We start from the raw sequence: 23,849 nt of genomic DNA on the forward strand, positions 1-23,849 counted from the left end.
GATGGCCATGTATAGTTCACCAGTGTATATTTAAGCATCCACCAGCATCTAGACACTAAAACAGCTCTTATACTTTTAAACAACCAGTATATAAATATATTCAGCACTACCTCTAACACTATTACCTACTAAATTCCTCTTACAATACTTTGCACCTGACAATCACCACTTCTGTTGCTATGAGAAAAATAATATTTCAGTTTTGCCGTTGGCAACCTGGAAGTATTCTTCCTGACAACTTCCTTACAGCAATAGTAGCAGATGAAAATACTTATACTGCTTTCGCACAGGATCTGTGACTAGGATCTATATCAACCACTATCTGGCACGTCTGTGCCCTTGCATGTACAGTTCCTTTGTGAGAACTACATCAACTAATGCTTTTGCAATGACCCGCTCATACTACATCAACTTTTCTTTCCACATGAAAACTACATATACTGAGCCATTTTTTGTTTACAATCATTTGCTAGCCAAATGATTCGACTATGATTCTTATTCCCACAACAACAAAACTTTGCATCATCTAATGACTCATTCATTTTGTTGATAAACTCTTCCCTCCAGCTTATACGTACCTGGAGATTAACACATTTGGTATGCAGACTGATCACCTCATTGTATTGGGATCTTGAAATCTAGAATAACTGCTATCTGTGTTATGAATTCTTTGCCTTATGACCATTGACCATCTTCATTCTACATTTACTTTTGTCACCGCTTACTCACTCTCAGCAAATTCCACCACTGCTGAAACCATTTCCATCGGTTTTGCTCAGTAACCACATAACAAAAGAACAAAAACCTACTAGTATATACTCTAAGTCCTTTGACACCTATTTATCTAACACTTCACTATAAAAAAAACTCAACAAAACATAGCTTTATACTTCACAGCGCTGCTATCACTCGCGCGCAAAGGCACGCGCAAGACACTAGTCCGTATAAAACACCAACTGGGCAATGTGCATATTCATCAATGACAGAAAATAAATGGTCTTTTCTGCTACACTTTCATGACCAGATGACAAGGACACCAACCAGGCAATGTGCACAGTCATCAGTGATAGAAACTAATTGGACTTTTCTGTCTACACTTTTATGACCAGATGACAAGGAGATATTTCAAGATATCATTTACATATTAATCCTTGAGTTTTCATCAAATTAAGAATTACGGAACAATACTCAAACTTCACAAGATTTACCTCGAAATGCAGAGTTTCACAAATTATATTACACGCTCTACCCCTATGTTATGAATAAGAGCACCATTCAGGAAAGAAAATGGCAAGCTCCTCTTACACCCTCCTACCATAGTAATATACTGATATTTTGTTATACTAATAAGATAGTTCATTTTTGAAAAGAAAAAATATTAAACTTAAGGCAAAACAAAGAATTTAACAATATAACACACATATTTGGAGAAAAAACATCAAGAGAAAAATATCGTCGGAGGTAGAAGAAGGTCGGTACGATAAAGAAGAAATGTTGCTAGTTTTAAATCTGTGCTTTAGGAGGTTTTCCTTTTTACATTTCTTTATATAACTCTTAGGAGGTGGAAGGTGAGAGGAGAGACGACGTACCATATATAACCAGATTAGCACTGTTAACCAGCTCTGTTACTGTGTGTGACTGGGCACATCCACCCAAGTACTGGAATGTCTTTCTTCCCCGGTATGTGACTCGGTAGAGAGGAGCGAATCAAGATTCACACCTTGTACAGCCGCATTCATGGAGTCTGCCGCGGCGAGTGCTTTCTTGAAGAGCGTGATGGGGAGGCTCTTCCTGGTGCTGGAGAAGGAGTACAACAAGCACAAGGGCCTTGCGCAAGCGACCCAGTCTATCCAGCAGGATCTCCGCATGATCGCTGCCGCCATGGACGACCAGCTCCGCACCTTGGGCCCGAACGACCGCACGGCCGTCGCAAGGATGTACAGAGAGGAGATACTTGATCTGGCACACGACATCGAGGACTGTGTTGACCGCTTCATGCATCGCCTCAGGTGCAAGCAGCGCAGCGGCGGCGGCGGGGCGGGGGCCCTCGTGCATCGGGTCGCTCACGAACTGAAGAAGGTTCAGAGCCGTTGTAGCTTCGCCGACGAGATTCAAAAGCTCAAGAGGCGCCTCAAGGATGCGCATCAGCGGGTCATCGACGGCGGCTCTATTTCCTGCGGTGGTCAACCCGGTGGATTGTCGTCGACGGCGGCATACTCAAAACCGTCCCACGTCGCGCGCAACCGGCCCGTGGGCTTCGAGAAGCCTGTGGAGGAGCTCCTCTCGCTGCTAGACGAGGTGGACGGCGAGCCGGAGCAGCTGAGGGTCATCTCAGTCGTGGGGTTCGGTGGCTTGGGGAAGACCACCCTCGCGAGGGCAGTCTACGACAGCCCTCAGACCAAGGCAAAATTCGACTGCCGTGCTTGGATTGCTGCCACCGGCGACTCGCCGAAGACCAGAGATGGGATGAGGGGGATTCTGCGTGATATACTTCAGCAAGTTCGTCCCAGAGACACCATGGATTTTGACAGCCAACATCTTGAGGCCTCGCTCAAAGAATACCTCAACGATAAGAGGTGCGCGAACACATTTCCTATTTTGCCTTTTTCCAACTCCATATATAGCTTGAGTTACCCGTTTTTGTATTTGTAGGTTGAAATTTAGACTCCTTTAAAAATTTGTGGGTCAAATAGATTTTTTCTTCTAAAAATAGAGATGTAGTATCTTTAACAAGGTGTAATTTAATATCTTTTGGGTGTAATATTACTCAAAATGGTATAATTTTGACCATTTCACGCACCAGATCAATTTTATGTTTACCCATTTATAAAGGACTCAATGTGTCCATCTATTCATTTATAATGAAGTAGACATGTTTACCCATTGTAAAAAGAGTGAACGTGCACCCATAGACATTTTTCCTTGAAAATACACAAACACTAGCATAAGTCATATGTGAACTGAAAAAAAGGCCTAGGTCATATGTTCCTTTAACTTTACTCCCCATGAATACTGAGAAGAGATGGTCCCATCTTATTTCACCTCGCATGTCACCCCCACGGCGACCACAACCATTGTTGTCGCTTCTTCCGTGCCACCCGCCTCCAGTCCACACCTCCGGCCATCACCAAGCATAGATCCGTGCAATCCAACACCATCACAACGACCTCAACCCCGGATCCGCTCGCCCAAACCCCTCCCACAGCCCCAATTGCTTCAACCACCAACACCACTACCTCCCCGGCCTAGACTCAAATCTATCGTCATGGGGCCGCCTGGGGATGACCCCAATTGGCACGGCCACCAGCTGCCCACAAATGTGTTCGATTTGAATTTACTCTAGCCTTAACCTCCACCTACTCTTCTGTTGACCATCTTCTCCATGCAAAAGGACAAGGCTCCAGGGTCGGACAACTTCACCATCTTTTCTACTAGGCTTGCTGGAATATTATCAAATATGACATCATGAAGGTTTTCCGATGCCTTCATGGGCTACGCTCTGGCAATTTCAAGAATAAATTCCTTGTATGCTATTGGAACTGATACTCTTCCCTTCTATGCCATAAAAAAATATACGCTTTCCTTCTCTGCCACTGGATCAAATATGCTATCCCTTCTATGCCACTCCCGTCACTTAGCTGTTATCATGCTGTGAAGTGATAACAGTACAAATATGAAATATCTTCTATGCCATTGGATCAATATGATAACAGCCAAGTGACAAGGGTGGCATAGAAATGATAGCATACTTTATCTAGTAATAGAGAAGGGAAACATAGATTTTGGATGGCACATAAAGGAAAAATATAGGTTCCAATGGCACAAAAGGAATTTAGCCCAATTTCAAAGCCCTGAACTCCGCCGACATTGCCCTCTTGCCAAAGAAAATGGACCCACATCAGCCTTATCCATGGCATTGTGAAAATATTCTCCAAGCTCCTCGTCAACAGACTTGCGTCGCACCTCAACGACATCATGTCAAACTGCCTTTATCAAAAAATGATGCATCCATGACAATTTCTTTTAATTTACATGCAAAATATGGCACGTCGTCTCCACAAGTCCATGACATCGACGCTATTTCTTAAGATTGACATAGAAAATTCCTTCGACTCATTCAATTGGGGATACCTTTTGGAACTCCTACAAAGACTAGGCTTTGGTCTCAAATGGAGAGAATAGATCTTCACCCTCTTCAAAATTGTTAGCTCCTGCACTTTGCTCAATGGCAACCCAGGTGATTGTTTCAATCATGGATGTGGGCTTCCATCAGGGAGACCCCTCTCTCCCATATTATTCATTTTGGCCATTGTCCCGCTACATTGCATCATCGAGCAGGCCACGGAACAGGACATCCTCTCCCCCAACAGAGTCCACCTAGTCAAGCTACGTGTATATTTGTATGCTGACGATGCAGTCATCTTCATCAATCCGGATCCAAACGAGTTGTAGGCCTTTTGCCTTAGACACTTTTGGCCATGCAACTGGGTTGGTGACAAATCTTCAAAAGAGTTTAATTCATCTGATTATATGTGAGGAGGTCAACTCTGACTAAATTATCCACTATTTCCCGGGTGAGATCATACTCTTCCCGTGCTACTACTTAGGTCCCCAACCACACATTTGAAGGCTTACAAAGGCACACCTACAGCCCCTCATCGACAAAACGAGGGCTCAGCTCCGAGGATGGTGTAGATGGCTAATGTCCAAAGCTGGGCACTTGATGCTAGTCAAGTTAGTGCTTTCCTTCATCCCTTTCTACCACCTCATGGTCTTCCCATTGGCCAAAAGGGTGCATAAAATCCTTGGCAAATTCATAAGATCATTCATGTGGAAAGAGCATAGAGAATGCTAATAGGGGACATTGTATGGTCAATTGGAAAAAGGTCTATCGTCCATTCAAGCTTGGTGACCTAGGGATTCTTGACTTGGAGAAGTTCAGCAGTGCTCTGTACGATTATACACGTGCTTCAAAACCATGGGCCAATCCGAGTTATCGTGTGATGCCACATACCATAGCCTCTTTGAAGATTCCACCACCATCTCCATCGGTGACACCCAAATCTATGCCCTCACATTGTTTAACCTTGTCAAACGGAAAAACAACATATAGTGCTCACTGTTAGGAGAATGGTACCACATTAGACCCCCTGTGTGACTTCGGCCAGGCTCAGCCAATCTCAGATAGGAAGTAACCGGCAACACTAACACAACAGTGGAGCTATTTTGTAGGTATAGAGCCGAAAGGATAGCCGATGTGAGGTGAGGAGTTCGAAGGCCAAGGCCTAGAACTCTAGGACCTAGGGTAGCCAAAGGAAACAGTGTGGCCCAAGAGCCACTTGGGGCAGAGCGAAGGGCCTGAAGGGCAAAGACCCGACCACGAGGACAAAGGTCATAGAAGGCGTCGGTGAAGGACGATGGTCCACCTAATGCAAGATGAAGGGCTCAGAGGGATGAGACCGACTAACACATGTATTTTCCTGTGATGGTACAACCTATAATAATGTAATGGTACAATCTATAGTACCACGAATGTAATGTGAACCTGGATGGTTAGAATATGACTATAAATACCCCCATTCCATTTATATGATGGCATGAACAATTGGTATCTAAAAAAGATATATTCATTGTGTTGTGATTTAGATCCCAACACTCATGGAGGTTACAAAAGGGAGATGGATAAGGACACTTAGGCATAAAATTATAACTTCCTCACACATTTCTGAGTTTGTTGACTTATTGTCACCAGCTGCAGCAAGTTCATGTCTCCCCTAACACTCTAGACACCATTACATGGAGATGGACCACATATGGTACCTACACGGCAAAGTCGGCTTACATGGCCCAATTCAGGGGCTTCATTGTGCCTTTTAACTCAAATCTCATTGGAAAGTAAAGACGGAAAACAAGTGCAAATTCTTCACTTGGACCCTATATCAAAACAAAATTCGAATTGCTCATAACCTTGCCATCCAACCCCAATGCACCTTGGCGGAGTGGTGTTATGAGATTTCAAAGGCCGTGCCCAAAGAAGGGCATTATTGGCTGTGTGCATCTTAGTAATATAGAGGTTAGGGGTAAACTCTTGTGCTGTTGTATTAGCCTGATGTAACGATGAGAGTTAATAAATCTCATTTTTTTTTAAAAAGAAAGAGCTTCCTGATTAAATGACCTATCATTTATATTATGTGAAACACTTGGAAGGAACCTAACTGATGCATCTTCCAAACATCAGCAAAGCAACGGGGAGTAGTGGCAAATCTTGTCGTGGAGCAAGTAAACCAAAGAACACCTGCCCTTTTCCTAGACGGCTAAGGTGCCTTTTCTATTCGTGGGGTTGTTATCCCTTGTCTTGTAACTTAACACCTTGATTGTCTTTGACCATTCGGGCCGCTGTGGTGTAAAAGCCCCACTGTTTTTTTTCCTCAAATAAGCGTTACTCCCCATAATATATAATTTCTGTTCATTGATAACGTTCAATTGAGAGAGTTTTGTCAGCCTATCAAAACTCATCACACGGTAGGCTGCTTAGAAACCCCATTGTATCAGAGGAAGTCCAGTATGTCACGCCATAAATCTGGCTAAAAATCACATCTATTTTCTCTTTCTGATGATCCACTCTAATCACTGATTGAACATTGCATCTGCAAGATTCATATTTTATTACACAACAATTGAGTCTTATTTCTCGATTTGATTGTTAGGTATTTATTTGTGATCGATGACATCCGGTTGGATGAATGGAGCACGGTTAACTCAGCCTTTGAAGACAACAGTACAAGCAGCAGAATAATACTTACAACAACTATTCAGTCAGTGGCTAATATGTGCAGCCATGGCAATGGTTACGTGTACCAAATGGACACTCTTGGTGAAGAAGACTCCAAGAAGATAGCCTTTCCCGGGGTCAGGTCACCTGAGTTGGAGCAGGGTTCAGCAGCTCTGCTGGGAAAATGTGATGGCCTTCCACTTGCTCTGGTCAGCGTTTCCGACTATTTGAAGAGTTCAAGTGAACCCACAGGAGAGCTGTGTGCAAAGCTATGCCGCAACCTGGGTTCTCATCTAGAGGAGAAGCATCATGGCCATGACAACTTCTCGGATCTAAGGAAGGTGCTTCTCGGCAACTACGACAGTTTGTCAGGCTATGCACTAACTTGCTTGCTGTATCTTGGCATATTCCCCAACAATCGTCCCCTCAAGAGGAAGGTTGTAATCAGGCGGTGGTTAGCAGAAGGGTATGCACGAAGCGACTCCCTTCGCAGCGAACAGGATATCGCAGAGGAGAATTTTGATAAGCTTATCGACAAGAACATCATTCACCCTGTTGACACGAGAAACAATTCGCAAGCCAAGACGTGCAAAACTCATGGAATAATGCACGAGTTCGTGCGGCACAAGTCCTTGTCCCAGAGATTCATCGCGACACCATCTCCTGATAATCCGAGACCTGGCATAGATGCTAATAATGCTCGTCACCTTTCTATCCATTGTGGTGAACTGGCAGAATGCATGGAATCTGGCGTAGATTTATCTCGTGTCCGATCTTTGACGGTCTTCGGGGATGCAGATGGTGTCATTTCTTATGTTCACAAGTGTAAGCTGATGCGTGTCTTGGATCTAGAAGAATGCAATGTCTTGGAGGACCATGATCTCAAACACATATGCAGACTATGGCATCTGAAATATCTGAGCCTCGGGGGTACTGTCTGTGAACTTCCGAGGTGCATTGAAGGACTGCACTGCTTAGGGACACTGGATTTAAGGAGAACAAGGATAAAATCGTTGCCCATCGAGGTCATTCAGCTTCCCCACTTAACTCAACTGTTTGGAAAATTTATGCTTGATAAAGATGACCTGAAGAATGTGAACAAGATGAGTAAACTACAAAGGTTCTTATCTGGAAAGAAGAGTAACTTGCAGACTTTAGCAGGATTTGTCACTGACGACAGAAATGGATTTCTGCAGCTTATGGGTGATATGAATAAACTGAGGAAGGTTAAGATATGGTGCAGACCTGCTGCAAACAGCAGTAATTATATAGATGATCTCTCAATGGCCATTCAGCAATTCAACAAGGTTTCCATAGATAGGGACAGTGATCGTTCTCTGTCACTTGTTTCTGAAGAACCCTCCGAAAATTTTCTGAATTCACTTGTTTTGGAACCATGCCCCGAAGGTTTCAAATATGATCTAAGGTCGCTGAAGCTACATGGCAAGTTACCCCGATTGCCGCCATTTGTTGCCTTGCTTTCTGGTCTCACTGAGTTGTGCATTTCATCAGATACATTGACACGGGATCTTCTATCAGCAGTGGTCAATTTGAGCAGATTGCTTTACCTCAAACTGATTGCAGACCAACTAGAGCATTTAGAAATCAAACATGGGGAGTTCCCAAGCCTACGACGCCTGTGCTTTGCGGTGCAAAGCCTCACTTCAGCTCCGCCAACCATCGAACAAGGAGCTCTGCAAAACATTGTCTCACTTCAGCTGCTCTGTCGAGGTCCGATTGTCCTTTCAGGCATCAAGATCAGAAACTTCAAATACCTCAAGGAAATCACAATTGACTCTAAAGCAACTGCAGAAACAAGACAACATTGGGAAGGGTCAGCAAAGAACCACCCAAATAGGCCCAGAGTTTTGTTGCTCGAAACGGCTGATCCGATGGAAAGCGAGGAACCGGGGCCTTGTGCCATGACGGAGAAGCGGAAAAGGACTGTAGACCAACCTAGTTCAGATGGCGGACTGGATTCTAGTCTAAAAAAAATGAGACTTTCAGAGCCTTCTTTCTTCGAGGTTTCAAGAGATCATCCGTCCGGTGGTGGCAACGGGGCGCAATGTCATCATGCAATATTCCAGCTCCTCAACACATTGATTAACCTGGTCGTTAGTTGGTAAGTCTTCTGCTCGTCTCATTTTCTGGTATGTGTTCATGATCATACATCCGTGTCTTTCTTGAAGATAGAAGCCCTTTGTAATAGAATCAAGCCGGCTATTGAGGATACTATAGCTACACGAACGCAACATAGCTTTTTGTCCAAGATGGTTATATCTTGTACGACAGTGGCCATTTTTGTGGCACAGAATGTGTCTTACTGTGCTACTTGGGTGTAGCAGACTGCAATGATGCAGCTGATTCGCCTTGTATTCTACATTCAGACATAAGAGATGCAGAACTGCTGTTGTATGTACGGTCTAGTTAGGTTTAAGGAACTCTGTACCGGATAAGCATGTCCCGTTACCTTTTGCCAAATACATTTCAAGCTAACTAAGTAATATCCGAATGATGACTGGGAATATGACAAGAGCAGGGTGAATAGGATCCTCTCCAAAAAAAATAAATAAAAAATAAACCAAATGTGTCTCCGGTTAGGAATAGCAACTTGTATTCTTTGGAGGCTATAAATCAATATACAGGCTATAAATCAGTATATATATACACGTATATGTGAGAAATATGCAGAAAGCCCCTTATAAGATGAGGATATTACACAGGCGCAAGAAAACATAATATATCTCTAACACCTCTTAAATTCATTGGGGATCAACCACACTGAGTTCGAAGAGATAGAATCTGTGCTGAGCTGTACTCTATGCCTTCGTGAAAAAAAAAAACAGCTAACTAAAATTCTTGTAGGAACATGATTGGTGACTGGAGGGGAGTTGAATATGCGCCTTAACAAATTTATTACGAAATTGATGGTCTTCTTCTATTGGATCACCCAACGCAGCTCAAAACTCAAGCGGAAGCAAAAATAGAGAGAAGTTTAAACAAGAGAAAATTGAGGCAACACGACTCTACGGATGATATATGAACCATATGTTCCATTTAAGATCAATCCATGTGTCTTAGCACTCGAAAGATCACAACGTGCAGAGAAACAAGAAAAGATGAACACCGAGTAACGAAACTCTCCAACTTGATTGTCTAGAGGCAAGAGAATTCAATATCCCATCACATAAGCATGTATATGCGAATTTTATGGCTCTAGAAACAAAAAGAATGACCTCAGAAGGTGCTGAAATTTCAGCCCAAAAACCAAAACAAAAATCAAATCCGGAAACCGAAAAACTTGCAAACTTGCAAGGGAACTAATAGAGGAAAACTAGAAGGAGGTGAGCACAATAAAATGAAGAAAAATAAATTTCATTGCAGCAGAGGTTAGTCTTAGGTGAATTACAAAGATTTATCTTTCAAAACTCTCACGTATTATATAGGCTAAGCACTCATCCTTTTCTTCTCTAAAACCCTAACTTTAGGCTCTCAAATGTGTGGCATAAGAGGGCTCAAGTGGCTGGTTCATCTCATCTCACAACCCTACCCCTCTATTTATAGGACTATAAAACTTGACCCCTAAGTTTCTTAACTTTTTCCCAAAATACCTCTCTCTTGTAGTACATTCCTACCTACCATCGAGGGTATTTTGGTCTATTTTCTCCTCCATCCACCGGAAGGTCATGGTGCCTTCACGACTTAGCTTTGCCTCGACGCAAGCTTTGTGATGGTGCCACGTACTCCTCCAGTCGTCCCACAATTTTGAGGCCAAACCGTGAAACCGCCTGCACGCTTCTCAAAGCGTGACTCGCCACTTTGGTTACACCTTAAGCAAGCGCTTCAATGTCGACGCGTGTACTCTGTTATGCGATCCTGACCTCTGGCAAGTCTCTCCCACTCCTGATTCCTCAGGCCGCCTTGTCACTTGCACCGGCATCTCTTTTGTTTAACTTTGTCAACACGCCGTCTCCATCAGCCTTCTATACTTTTTTTGACCTCCACGTTTTCAGCTAGGATCGCCCTTGCTCCACCTGACCTCCTTGATCGTCCGACACCAAGCACTTCGTTTGGCCCTGATCATCCCGCCGTTGACCGTCAAGTTGCATCCATCACCTGCACATCATGAGATAAGAAAACACATATCTCCAACTCCAATTCCAATTTGTCTATAATCAATATGCTCAAATGAAATCCCAAATCAATTCAAATCACATCAAAGCTCATGCAAAACCGAAGATCATCAAACCAAATAAATACCAATATCAATCACTCATCACAAGTAAACCAAGGCATATTTCAACTTGGTTTCTTAGTTCTGAGGGAACATACTAAAGAGCAATAGACTGGAAGAGTCAGAAATCATATGAAAAGATGCCCCTAAGTCAAGAATCTAAGGTAAGGTACCGGATTGTGCGGAATGTGGTCTCTCAGTGATAGAAGAGGGAGCGACAGAACCTGTCGGTGAGGAGGCAGAGGTAGCAATTTGATGGCGAAGCAACGTCACAATCTCCTACTGAATATCAGTTGAAGAGGTAGTGGAGGTAGTCAGGGTAGAAGTAGAAGTGGGTTGCCGGAGATGCTTCTTCTTTCGATACCAGTTTGCCTCAACATGGCCATCTTGGCTACAATAGGTGCAGCGAGGACAACCGCCACCACCCGAGGAGGTTCCAGAAGGTGGAGGAGTCACACAAGGAGTAGACGGTAGTGTAGACAAAGATGTTGGCACATCAGGTTGACAAGTAGTCAATACTGAGGGAAGTGGTAATAATCCAAAACCACACATATGAGTCTTCTTTGAACGCAACTCTGTAAGGGCCTCCATAAGCATGGCACGAGGATGGCGTGCAAGCAGCTGAGTGCAAGCAGCTGAATACGACGCTACTCAAACTCAGGACGAAGACGAGTTAAGAAATCATAGAGGTGGTGAAAATCCTTTTAATCATGAAGATCCAATCAACACTAACAGGAGCGACAACCAGCAACAAAGAGAGTCCAACTGACACCACACTGCTGATATTTGAGCGTAGGACACATCAACGGTGGCATCACCCTACTAAAGTGATTGCTCCTAACGAACAACAAACAGATAGAGAGCATCCTGAGAAGGTTCATAGTTCTGACAAAGATGAGTCCACATCTGAAAGGTAGTAGAGAACTCAATAATTTTAGAAGAAAAACAGGGCTCAACATTAGTAACCAGAATGGACACTGCATGAGCATCATCATCCATTCACTGTGCACAATCAAACAACTAATCTCGATACAACTCCAAGACATCCTGGTAGGTGGAGATAGCCTTATCATAGGAGACGGTGGTAGCTTTAGTAGCTACTTTGTCTGCTTAGTCAGTGGAAGGCTGCACAGGCTCCGTCGGAGGAACAAGGTAAGATGGATATGGAATGTCGCCAGAGAGAACACCCTAAAGATGAAACCCACGCATGTCAATATACATATACTACATGAAATCTTGGTAGTTGACACAATCAAAGATCACAGAACACCGAGGAACTGAAATGATGCCCGACAACATCGTGAAGATGTGACAAGCAACAGGTGAGAGCGTAAAAAGTAGCGGTGACCGACGGTGAGAGCGCAAAGAAAAGTGGCAGTGGCTGCAATTTTTTTTTGCTACTACCTTATCCTCACGGCTCTATCCGTGGACATCAGAGGACATAAATGCAAGGAAGGAGAGCATGCAAGCGATGGCATTGCCAGAGCCAGCAACGACAGATCATGCCAGAGGAGATAGATCCCGCCTGTGGAGGTGCTAGCAAACCAAGCAGGGAGTCGACATCGGTAGTGGTCCGTGAGTCAGCGTGCAAGTAGAGGGGCGATGAATCTGACTCGATCCAACCGCAGTCGGCAAGGCAAATCTTGCAGGGAGCCGGATCCGGACAGAGATCAGCCATGACCTGGGCGGCGGCTCACGGGCGAGTGTGTCGGCGGGTGGGCGTGCAAGCAGGCAGGCGCACCGGTGCTCGGGCAGCGCATAGGCGTGCGGGACAGCGTGTGGGCGGGCATAGCACGACTGCGTGCGTGGTTGGCAAGGCGGCGCATGGGAGATCAGAATCGGTGGGAGAAGAGGTATATCCAACGGGGAGAGCCGGATCCGATCGAGGAAGATGCTGATCCGGTCAGGGAGAAGCCAAATTGGAACGAGTTGTTGAGTCCCTAAGAAAACTAGCTCTTATACAATGTTAGAAATAGCAATTTGTATTCTTTAGAGATCATAAATTAGTAAATATACATGTACAACAATATGTAGAAAACTCCTTATAAGATGGGGATATTTCACAGGCAGTGTAAAACACAATATATCTCTAACACCTCTCATTACCTGACATGGAGTCATCATAGACGGTTCTCAACTTGATAATCATCTGTCACAGTTGTACGTACCAGTGAAAAAAAGGTGACCATTAACAACAGGTACGCCTTTGTCAACCTCACCATGTTAGGATGGAACTCCATGATTGTACAAACTTTGTCACGAGGCATCTAGCCCTTACAAATCCAAGCGACAAGCAATGCATGAGTATGAAGGGCCACAACACACACTACCTCGCATGGGGTCATCAGAGACGACTCTTAATTGTCATCGCATACTTTCTGAACTGTCTGATATTTTGTTACTGATAACCAACAATCATTACAAACACCTCTCAAACCGTATGTAGTAATCCATAACACAGACGATTCATGTCACTATAACTGTATAGTTCCTATCACTAGAACCTCTGTGACAACTGTACAAGTGAAAAAAGATGGCTATTAACCAACAGTCATCACATGATATCTCAAACCGTATGTGATAATCCATAACACAGACGATTCATGTCACTAGAACTGTATAGTTCCTGTCACTAGAACCTCTGTGACGACTGTACCAGTGATAAAAGGTGGCTATTAACAATGGGTACACCTTAGTCAACCTCACAATGTTTGGTAGGAACTCCATGATTGTACAATCTCTGGTCACCAACGCATCCAGCCCCTACTAATCCAAGCAACGCATGAGTCTGTAGGGCTGCGACAGCATAAAGCGGGGTTGCCGATGTCAATGTATGTGGAGCACTTAACTTTTTTTAAAAAAGAAATTTTTATTAACTCTCATCATTACATCAAGATGATACAACCGCATAAAAGTTCACCCACAGTTTCTGCATAACAATAAGGCACACAGCCAAAAAAAAAAAAAAACGCTAAGACGAAAAAAATGATGAACAAAATGTGAAAACCTCTCAACAGTAGTAAATGATATGATTAGGCTTGTATGCGGAGTCTAGAGTGCCACCCAAACTGGGTAAAGAGCTTCCAGACTACTTTCTCCAAGAATGTGCAGGTCGAAGTAACCAGCTTCCGATGCTCCTACCGGTGAAGCACAGACCAAGACCGGAGCCAATGTGAACATGTAAAAATAATCTGCAAAGAAGATAAAGTTTTCTTCTTGTTAAAGACAATGTCATTTCTACACAGCCATAGTGACCAACAGAAAGTGGCCGCCACTGCTAGTATGATGGATTTCAAATTTTTACTAATATTCCAAAGACAATTCTGAAACATATTGGATACACTTCGTAGTTGGTAGAGATTTGAGGCCACCTAGACTATAGACCAGCATAATGGGTGAAATAACAATCAAAGAAGATGTGCTTTATTGTCTCCGGTTTGTGACAAAAGCAGCACTTCTGATCGTCGAGCCATAGTCTTTTGATTAGGTTATCCTTTGTTAATAAAACACCTTTGTGAAGAAACCAAAGGAAGTTTTTCATTTTAGAGGTATTTTTAATTTCCATAGTTGATTTTTTTGGAATGACTCATCGCCTAGCATAAGCCCTCTATTGTGATATTTAACTAAGAATTTTCTAGATTCGTTTAAGGTCCATCTAAATTCATCTCTTCCCTAACTTATTGTAATATCATTGAGGTGTGCCATCAATTCATTCCACGCCACTAATTTTGAGCCAATTAGATTCCACCTAAAAGATATGTTTATAGGGGATGACTCTAGCACCTTAGCAACTGAGTTGTGTTTGTGATGTGCAATGTTATAAAGGACGGGTATTGCACTTTTAGTGGCGAATTGCTTAACCAAATGTCCTCCCATAATATTATTTATGAACTATCTTTTATGTTAAAAATGTCATAACGTAATATTATGCTTTTCACTTTCATTATTCTGGTCCACAAGTGAGCATCACCTGGTTTGCCTTCAATTTGTGAAAGTGGTTTTGACACCATATATTTGTTACGTATCAGGTCTTGCCAGATCCCATCCTCGGTTAGTAACTTGTATAACCACTTATATAGGAGTAGGGATGAAAACGGATCGAATACGCATGGAATCGAATGCGGATAGTACGATTTACCACATTTTAATCCGAATGCGAATACGGATCTGGATATCCTCGAATACGAATACGAATCGAATAGTTCGAATACGAATCCGCATTTGGATATCTACTAGATCTTCGAAATTCAGGTCGGAAATTTAAATTTTTGAAAAGATTTGACTAAAATTTGATAAAATTTGACTGAAATTTGTTCTAATTTGATCGGGCCGGAATTTTAGAAATTTTGTTCAAAATTCATGTTGGAAATTTAAATTTTTGATCAAATTTAATTGAAATTTGACTGAAATTTGTTCCAATTTGATTGGGTTGGAATTTCGTTCATATCTGAAATTTCTAAAACTTTAGCAAAATTTGGTTCCCTGGTTGGCGGATACGGATACGAATCAGATATATCTCAAATTCGGATATCCACATTTGAATCCGAATCTCAAAAACGAATTCGGATATATCCATTTTAGTATCCATTTCAGAAACGAATACGGATACGGATATCCATATTCGTATTTTAATGGATACGGAATCGGATAATTCGGATTTCCTGCCATCCATTTCCACCCCTGAATAGGAGCGAGGTGTTTTGGATATGAGGTCCGAGATCCCTAGTCTCCCTAGGTCTTTGGGTTTACAAAGGACTTTCCACTTTGCTAGCCGATACTTCTTTTTATGACTATCGCTTTGCCAGTAGAATCTGGAGCAAAAATACTCTATTCTATTAAGTACCCCATGGGAGATTTAACATATATGTGGGTAGGCTACTAAGGGCAGTCTATTCTTTTAAGTACCCCATGGGAGATTTATCATATATGTGGGTATGCTACTAAGGACTGAGTTAAGAACAACAAGTCTGTCAACCGCAATTAGGTATTTGGCCTTCCAGTGGCTTAGCCTTTTTTGTTTATTCTTCTACTCCATTCCAGTCAGAGTTCTAAGTTTTCAATAGTGAATTGGGATTTCAAGATAGCACATGAAAAGCTCACCCTTTGGACATCCAAAGATATCAGTGTTGGAGCAGGAGATTATCCTGCCCCAGTAAGTACGATGAGAGTTTCTTCTAAGGAGGAGACTTAAGCTTGGAGATGAAGTTTGAGAGGAAGGAACACCACAAATGTATTGATAGTAGAAAAATGAATCAGTCTGAGGGGAGTATCACAGTGTGACTTTGTGTTGGTGCACCTCTGTGTCCTGTGTGTTTTCCCCTCCCCTTTCCTCAGAGGACCATGGCCTCTTATTTATAGGGTTGTGCATAGCTTAGCGTACAAGTTACCGTTATATGAAAAATATCCAGGATCTGGCTGAGTTACATGGCCTTATCTTGGATAACTACTATTTACCCTCGTGGTAACTATCGTGGTGCTTGCACCCAGAGGGGTGAGCCGGTCGCCAATTGCAGCCCGACGCCGCACTGTCAGGGGTGTCAGGATAACCTCCATCGTACTGGGGTGTTAGGACGGCATCCACTAGCCTAGGTACTTAATGCCGGTCACTTCCTTGCAGGCAAAGGATAACCAGCATTTCCCTTCTGCTAGATCTTTCTTGAGGCCCGATGGCTTGCCCCGTAGCCTTTGGGAAGCTTACCCGAGCCCTAGAGATGGGGGCTCTGGGGGGAGGCAAGGCTTTGGGAGATGAGGCCTCGGGAGGCATGGCTCCGAGAGATGGAGGCTTCGGGAGGCAAGGCTCTGGGAGATGGAGGCCTCGGGAGGTATGGCTCCGGGAGATGGAGGCTTCGGGAGGCATGACTCTGGGAGGTGGTTACTCCGAAGCTCGAAAGTTAGAAAGTGGCCTTCGGGAGGTGTGAGTCCATGGGCATGGGATAGTTAAGCCAAGGGGCCATCGGGGGTCCTTAACAATGACCCCCAATAGTAGCCCCTCGCGAGGGCGGCCAGTGGAGCGGTCGGGCCCGCGGTTCTTTCAGAGCAGGGCCTCCGGCGATCCCTGGCTTATTGTTGATGGCTCATGGTCCCTAGTATTGCCTGGCTTGCCTGGGAAGATTCGATCCACTTGATCTGAACTATCCATTTGATGACGTTGGTGACAAGGGGCATTGAATGCGCCCTGTGAGAAAGGCGTGATTACGCCTTGTCAGGCGGATGTGGGACGCGTGGCGTCTTGTGGTTGGGGGGTCATGGGGTGGTTCCGCTCCCCCATGATCGTTTCTTGGCAGGCGAAGGGATAGGGTATACGCTCATTTTTCTAGGGGAGGTAATCTCTCTCTAATCTTTATAAGGAGAGGGATTACCCTAAGCAGCCTTTTTGCTTGAGCCTTGTTCTTGTTTGACGATTGCTGCTTTTCTTTCTTCTCCACTGTCCAGTGCATTTTGCCATCTTCCTGTGATCTGTATGGCTATCTTGAGTGCCCTGGGTGGAGCAGGAACTCAGGTGGCGAGCGAAACCACTGGTGCGGCCTCGGCGGGGGCCCTCTGGTGGCACTGGTTCCTCTGTTGTTTATGGGGCCCCCGCCTGGGGTGGAGCTCTGCTGCGCCAGCAGAAGTCATCCCTAGCAGACCACTGCACTGGGGTGTATGCTATCGATGACGAGGAGCTTGACCGGATAGTTAGGGAGGGGAAGATTGCCTCTAGAGCCGTCGCTCGGCCTCCACTGGATGAGGAGGTACCGGAGCCTCTAGCCCATGAGGTCGTGGTGTTCGAGGCTTTCTTCGAAGCGAGCTTGGGCTTTTCATCGGCGCCGCTGCTCGAGGAGGTGCTCCGCCACTACTACATGGAGCTTCCGCAGCTCCATGCCAACGCCATCGCCCGCCTGGCCACCTTCGAGTTGGCCATGCAGGTGGAGGGGTGTGAAGGGAGAGCAGACTTCTTCGCGGTCCTCTAATTCGCCAACTATCAGCCAAAGATGATCAAGGGTGAAGGGACGAAGAAGCCCCTCAGCTTTGGCAGTGTTAACTTCCAGATACGACCTCAATACCGTGATGCCTTCCCGGTGAAGGCTATTAATGGTCGGTGGTATACCGGCTGGTTGCAGCGATGGTTTTACTACAATGTTGGTCTCGCATCCACCCTTCGCTCCACAAACTGAGATATCGCGTATATCCCAGAGCCGAAGACGGGGATTACGGACGACCAGTTTGCTTTGCGGCTGGCCCTTCTCCGGAGGGTTGCTGAAAAGATGAGCATGCGTGATCTCGTGGAGGAGTTCACCATGTTGCACATTTGGCCCCTTCAGATGGGCTGGGATTGCGCCTTCGAGCAAAGTGTGGAAGAGTGGCCGAAGGTGTACTCTGCCCCCCCATCAGCTCTAGTGAGTCCTCTTTATTGTCTAGCTTTTGATTCGTAGATGTGAGCTGCCTTTTTTCTTTCAGAGAGCTGCCTTCCACTAGAGCGCGCGGTGGAGATCGTGAAGGTGATCCTGACATGGAGTTGGGAGCGGTACAATTGCGTCTGCTTTTATCTCGGAGTGGGGCTCCAGCTTGGAGAGATCCGCTGGAGCCTAAGGCTACCGGGAAATGAGCACACGCTACTCCCGTGATCCGTGCGAAGCCACTCTCGGCCCGACGGCCTTCTATCTCTAGAGGTTTGCACACTGGCTCGATGGCTGAGTTGTTCGAGGTGCCGCTGGTCCGTAGGAAGCGTTAGAGGTGGGCTAGGAGCGTAGGCGACCCGTCTGGAGGTGAGGGTCAGCTCAGTGGTGGTAACTCGGGGAAGGGCCTGACCTCTCTGGACATTGCCAGCCATGGCCAAAGCTGGAGAGGAGGCGTGGCCTCCGTGGAATATGATTTTTGGGCTCGTCGATTCAGACGTCGATGACTTTATGAACCCTTCTATGAGATGGTTTGATGGACTTGGTGAGGCGTCATTGCTTCATTATCTACATCCTGTTTGGGTCATGCACCGGGATCTTGACCTTGTGTTTCTTGGTGCTTTGTAGCGACCGCTGAGGTGGATGTGTCTTCGACTCCTCCCTCGAAGGCTTGGGAGGCTCGGCAGGGGTTGGGGACTCCTCCGAAGGTGTCCCCGAGGGCCACCTTGGGGGACGTGGCCTCTTCTCCGCGGAGCTCCGAGCCGGCTGGTGACTTGGCCCTAGCAGCCAGTGCTGGGGGCACTATGCCCTCCGCCCGGGCTCCCTCCACGACGGCCGAGGGGGCCCTCAGCCTTGGGGTATTGACTTTGGACGACTTTGCGCTGCGCCCGGAGGTGTTAAGGGCCTTCGTCGCAACCTCCTCTCTTCTCCGGAGTGGAGAGGTCGAGTGATCGTTGGCCCAGTATCCTTTGGAGGAAGTGGAGGCGCGTCTGGTAGCGGTGGCCCTGCAGGTTAGTGGTTTTAGTCGCGATTTATTGGGTCAGGTGTCTGCTTCTGAGTAGCTTATTTTGTCCTTTTCCTTCTTCTACTGTGCCTCGTAGCAAGTAATTTGACGAAGGCACTGGGAGATGGGGGTTTCAGGCCTTTGCCGTGGCCCGTGACGAGGTTAACGGCCTTCGTTAGGCATTGGAGGAGGCCCGGAAGCAGGTGGAGCCTTCGGAGGGTCGTCTTCAGGAGGAGATGGCACTCCGCGAGTGTGAGGAGGATTCAAAGTGGGAGCGCACAAAGGCTGAGGTGCGGAAGGCTGCTGAAGACCATCGAGAGGCAAGGGAGTTCGCAGATGTGGCCAATGCGGCCTGGGTGTCAGTCAAAGATGATGTTGAGACCCTTTGGGCCGTAGTGGGTGAGGTGCGGCGAGAGCTAAAGGAGGCTCTAGCATCGGAGGGAGCACTGCGCTCGGAGTGCCAGCGGTTAGCTGTACTTGTGTCGAAGGTTGCCCGGATCACCTCCGACGCCCTGAGCGGCCTTGGGGCCAGGTGTTTGCCACTACCTTCCGACTAGGAGGTGTCGGTGATGCCACTCTTCTGGCTTTGGTCTGCCGCGAAGGTCATGGTTAGAGCTACGGAGACATACGCGAGGTCCAGCTCATGCGTGGCCGCGGTGCTCCAGCTGACCCTGCTGCACCAAGCGGGGGTAGGTCCCCTCGAAGTACTGGAGCAGCAGGTGCTGGACTCTGTGATCGAGGATTTTTGGCCTGAGGCACCCCTGGTGGAGATCCATGCGGCTCTGGAGAACTTCTGCCATAAGTTATGGGCGAGGCCTGGCCGGAGCATGATGCTGCGCTACATGGTAGGTTAGGTGACTCCAGGTGCCCTGGGAGGTCTTTGTCTGGGTTCTTTGTCGGGAGGTCCGGCCCTTCATCCGGAGCCTACAGGCATGCCACGACCCTCTAGAGGCCTCTCACTTCGCGCCGTTGCTCCGCAGGAGCAGTCTCAGTGTGTGGACGCCCAGGAGGTGTAGCTCTATCGCAGGCTGTCTGTTTTTTTCTTTCTTTCTTTTTTGAAGGAGGGAAAAGTCTTAGTATGCTGACTACCCCCTTCTGCTTCATGTATTTGGTCTTCTTTTTTTTTTCTTATCTAAATGGAGTCATGTCTGCCTTCTTGTGGTTCGCTTGTGTTGTTCCAGAGTGTTCGTGCCTTTGAGGCTAACTGGATTCCGATCTGCATGTATAGGTGCGGTGGCTCAAAGTTAGAGGGGGCCTCACTTGTATCTGGGATGGTTCCTCTGGGGAGGGATCGAGTGTGTCCGGAGTGTCCAGGGCCACTCCGACTGTCCGACGGTAGAGTCGCTTTGTTATGCCCCATGACTCCGAGGGGTGCATGGATCCGAAGGTAGCCACCGATGTCTTGGTCAAGGTTGAGTCAGAGGACCCCCTTGTTTCTACCACAGATGTATATTTTGTTGCAAAGGACGACTGGTGTGCAGCTCGAACAGCCCAGGAGATTGCCGGTTCATGCTTCCTTCAACGCTTTGTCCTCCCCCGGGATTTTGATGAAAGGGAGCCTTTGGAAATCCTTGAGCCTATTCTGGCTAAGGTGAATGTGGAGGAGGTGCAAGCTGCGGAATCCCCGTCGGAGGAGAAGGAGGAGGACGAGCTGGATTTCTCGGCCTTTGACTTGTATCCCTTCCCAGAGGATCCTTCATCTTCCCGAGTCCGAGGGGGCTCCGCTTTAAGCAGTGGTTCCCTCTGTGGAGGGGATTCGTGTCGACCCCCTGTGCGCAGTTACTGGGTTCAATCCTCTAGGTCCCGTGGTATTTCTGGGAGGCGTGACGGTCGAGTGCCCTCGTCCTCCCGTGGTGTTCCAGGGAGGCGTAATAGGTTAGCAAGTTTGCTAGGCATATATTCGATGTACAACGGTTAGCTGAATGCAAACTCTTTGTATGCTGTGTATGAATAAAATTGCGTTGTGTTAGCTATGTTTTTTTGGTGTTTTTATAATTTATCGCATCAACTCTTTGTTATCGTATCGACGCTTTGCCTGTGCCTCCTATCCTAGCCCATTCGCATTTGACGGTTTATTACCGACCGCAGGGTGCGAGATCCGAGGGGTACTGCATAGCATTAGGTGTGAGCAGGGAAGATACCGCAGGGGTGAGATGATTTTGGCACGGAGACTTTTAGTGTTCAAGGTGCCAGAGGATCGATACTTTGTATGAATCCTCTTTGGCACAGAGGCTAGGCCTTCAAGATGCCGAGGAGGTTATCCCTCCACCACTTAGGTCAGCCAGGCCTTAAAAATGACGGAGGGTCTTATGCTTATCCGGCACGGAGGCAATGCCTTCAAGATGTCAGAGTGGTCTTTGCCTCTCCACCATGTAGGTTAGCTAGACCTTAAAGATGGCGGAGGGATATATGCCTGTCTAGCATGGAGGTTTAAGCCTTCAAGATGCCGGAGCGGCCTTTGCCTCTTCGCCACGTAGGTTAGCCAGGCCTCAAAGATGGTAGAGGGATATACTTCTCTGGCACGGAGGCATTGCCTTCAAGAAGCCGGAGGGATTTTGTTTTCTTGGAACGAAGGCAGTGCCTTTAGGGTGCTGGAGGGTCTTACCTCTTCAGCACAGAGGTAGTGCCTTCAAGATGCCGGAGGGTCTTCGTAGGCTCTGTGTGGGGTTGTTTTGTGGGGTAGGGGTTTTGTTTTTTTTGGGAGGTGATGCTTCTAAGTAAGGTGGTTATTTGTGGGTGGGTAAATCTATGGTTTTATTTGCCTTGGACCTTTGGAGAGGGCTGAGCCTGGGGTCCCCTACACATAGTATTTGCGGAGGGTCTCCATGTTCCAACTGTGTTGGAGGGGGGTTCCTTCTGTATCGGCCAGGCACTAGAAGCTGGGCCTGTTATACCCGAGGACCAGGTATGGGCCTTCCCATTTGTTGTGTAGTTTCCCCGGAGTCAAGGCATGTCGAAGTACTAGTTTGCCATGTTCAAAGTTTCGTGGCGCAACCTTAGGATCATTCCAGGCCTTGGTTTTTTTGATGTAGTGATCGAGGTTCTGGACGGCACGGAGCCGTGTTCCTTCAGTGAGATCGAGGGAGAGTTCTCTTTCTTCGGTAGTTTGTGGAAGTTGCACCCTGAGCAAGCATCCCTCGACTCCGGTGGGGGTCATGGCTTCGTCACCATATAGGAGGCAGAAAGGGGTGAACCCTGTTGCTTGTGTGACAGTGGTGCGGAGGGACCATAAAACCTTGGGGAGCTCCTCGACCCACATGCCTCGAGCTAGGCCGACGAGTTGGTGGTTTAAGACGGAGAAAATGTTGCCGTTGGCCCATTCGACGGCTCCGTTGGACTGAGGGTGTCAAACTGCAATGAAGCAGAATTCGATGCCGAGGTCATCGCAGAATTGTCTGAAAGGCCCGGAGTCGAATTGTGTGCTATTGTCAACTGTGAGTTGTCGTGGGATGCCGAAGTGGCAGATTATGTTTTTCCAGAAGAATTTCTGGACATTCTTCGATGTGATCATCGTGAGGGGCTCGGCCTCGACCTGTTTGGAGGAGTACTCCAATGCTACCACCGCGTACTGAAGGTTGCCTTTGGCATGGGGGAATGGTCCGTTGAGGTCCATGCCCCAACGAGCTACGAGCCAGATGGGAGCGATTGGTTGTAGGGGAGTCGGGGGCTGGTGGCTTCGTCGTCCCATCCATTGGCATTCTTGGTAGGTGCAGATGAGGTCTTTTGCATCGGACATGATTTCAGGCCAGTGCAGCCCCTGGTGGAGGGCCTTGCTGGCTAGGGTACGAGGCACCAAATGGTTGCCGCAAAGGCCCTCATGTATCTCCCAGATGAGGTTGGCCCCTTCTTATCTGGTGATGCAGTGAAGGAAGGGAGTGTAGACACTTGTTTTGTAAAGGGCACCTTCTATGAGATGGTAGCCCCTGGTGTGATGCTGAATGCAGCAGAGCACAATCGGGTCTTCCAGATCTTCTGTTTCACTGAGGAAGGATATGTGGGGAGCTCTCCAGTCAGTGGTTTCGATAGGGAGGATGGTGGCGATCGTCTCGTTAAGAGTTTCAGCAGCCGACTGGTGTATAGACTCAAGGAAGGTGCCTAACGACGGGTCTTCTGCTCATTTGCCGATGCGTCCCATTGCCTCCCGGTTGCGAAACATGTCGCCAAGTGGGTAAGAGGTTGGGACAGTGATGTCGTAGGCAAGGAAGTAGTGCCGGAGTTTGCGTGAGGCCATCAACAAGGCGTATGCTATTTTTTTGAGCTTGGGGTAGTGCGTCTTGGCCCCAGCTAAGGTCTCCGAGACATAGTATATGGCCCTCTGAGTAGAGTGATTGTCACTTTTCTCCTCCCGTACCAGGGCGGCTGACAGCAGAGGTAGAGATGGACAAGTATAGGAGTAGCCCGTCACCGGGAGGGGCATCACGAGTGTTTCAAGGCGCGAAAGGTGGGTCTTGAGGGCCTCAAATG

The 23,849-nt window shown here is 46.7% G+C and overlaps 1 protein-coding gene across 1 annotated transcript; it reads left to right on the forward strand.

The window, feature by feature from the left end:
* The first annotated feature begins 1,491 nt into the window (after positions 1-1,491).
* Positions 1,492-9,253, forward strand: LOC133897342 (disease resistance protein RGA4-like). Its single transcript, XM_062338042.1, has 2 exons — positions 1,492-2,576; positions 6,708-9,253. The coding sequence occupies exons 1-2, from the start codon at positions 1,738-1,740 to the stop codon at positions 8,896-8,898; spliced, it is 3,030 nt and encodes a 1,009-aa protein (XP_062194026.1). The 5' UTR covers positions 1,492-1,737; the 3' UTR covers positions 8,899-9,253.
* The last annotated feature ends 14,596 nt before the right edge of the window (positions 9,254-23,849 follow it).

This window comes from Phragmites australis, chromosome 17, assembly GCF_958298935.1.
Source record: "Phragmites australis chromosome 17, lpPhrAust1.1, whole genome shotgun sequence".
In the NCBI taxonomy this organism is placed as follows: domain Eukaryota; kingdom Viridiplantae; phylum Streptophyta; class Magnoliopsida; order Poales; family Poaceae; genus Phragmites; species Phragmites australis.

What these genes read in the sequence shown, in the direction of transcription:
- LOC133897342 (XM_062338042.1), top strand. Translation starts at nt 1,738, where the DNA reads ATGGAGTCTGCCGCGGCGAGTGCTTTCTTGAAGAGCGTGATGGGGAGG. An exon ending in GAATACCTCAACGATAAGAG is followed by an intron (nt 2,577 to 6,707) that starts GTGCGCGAACAC and finishes TTTGATTGTTAG; the next exon opens with GTATTTATTTGTGATCGATG.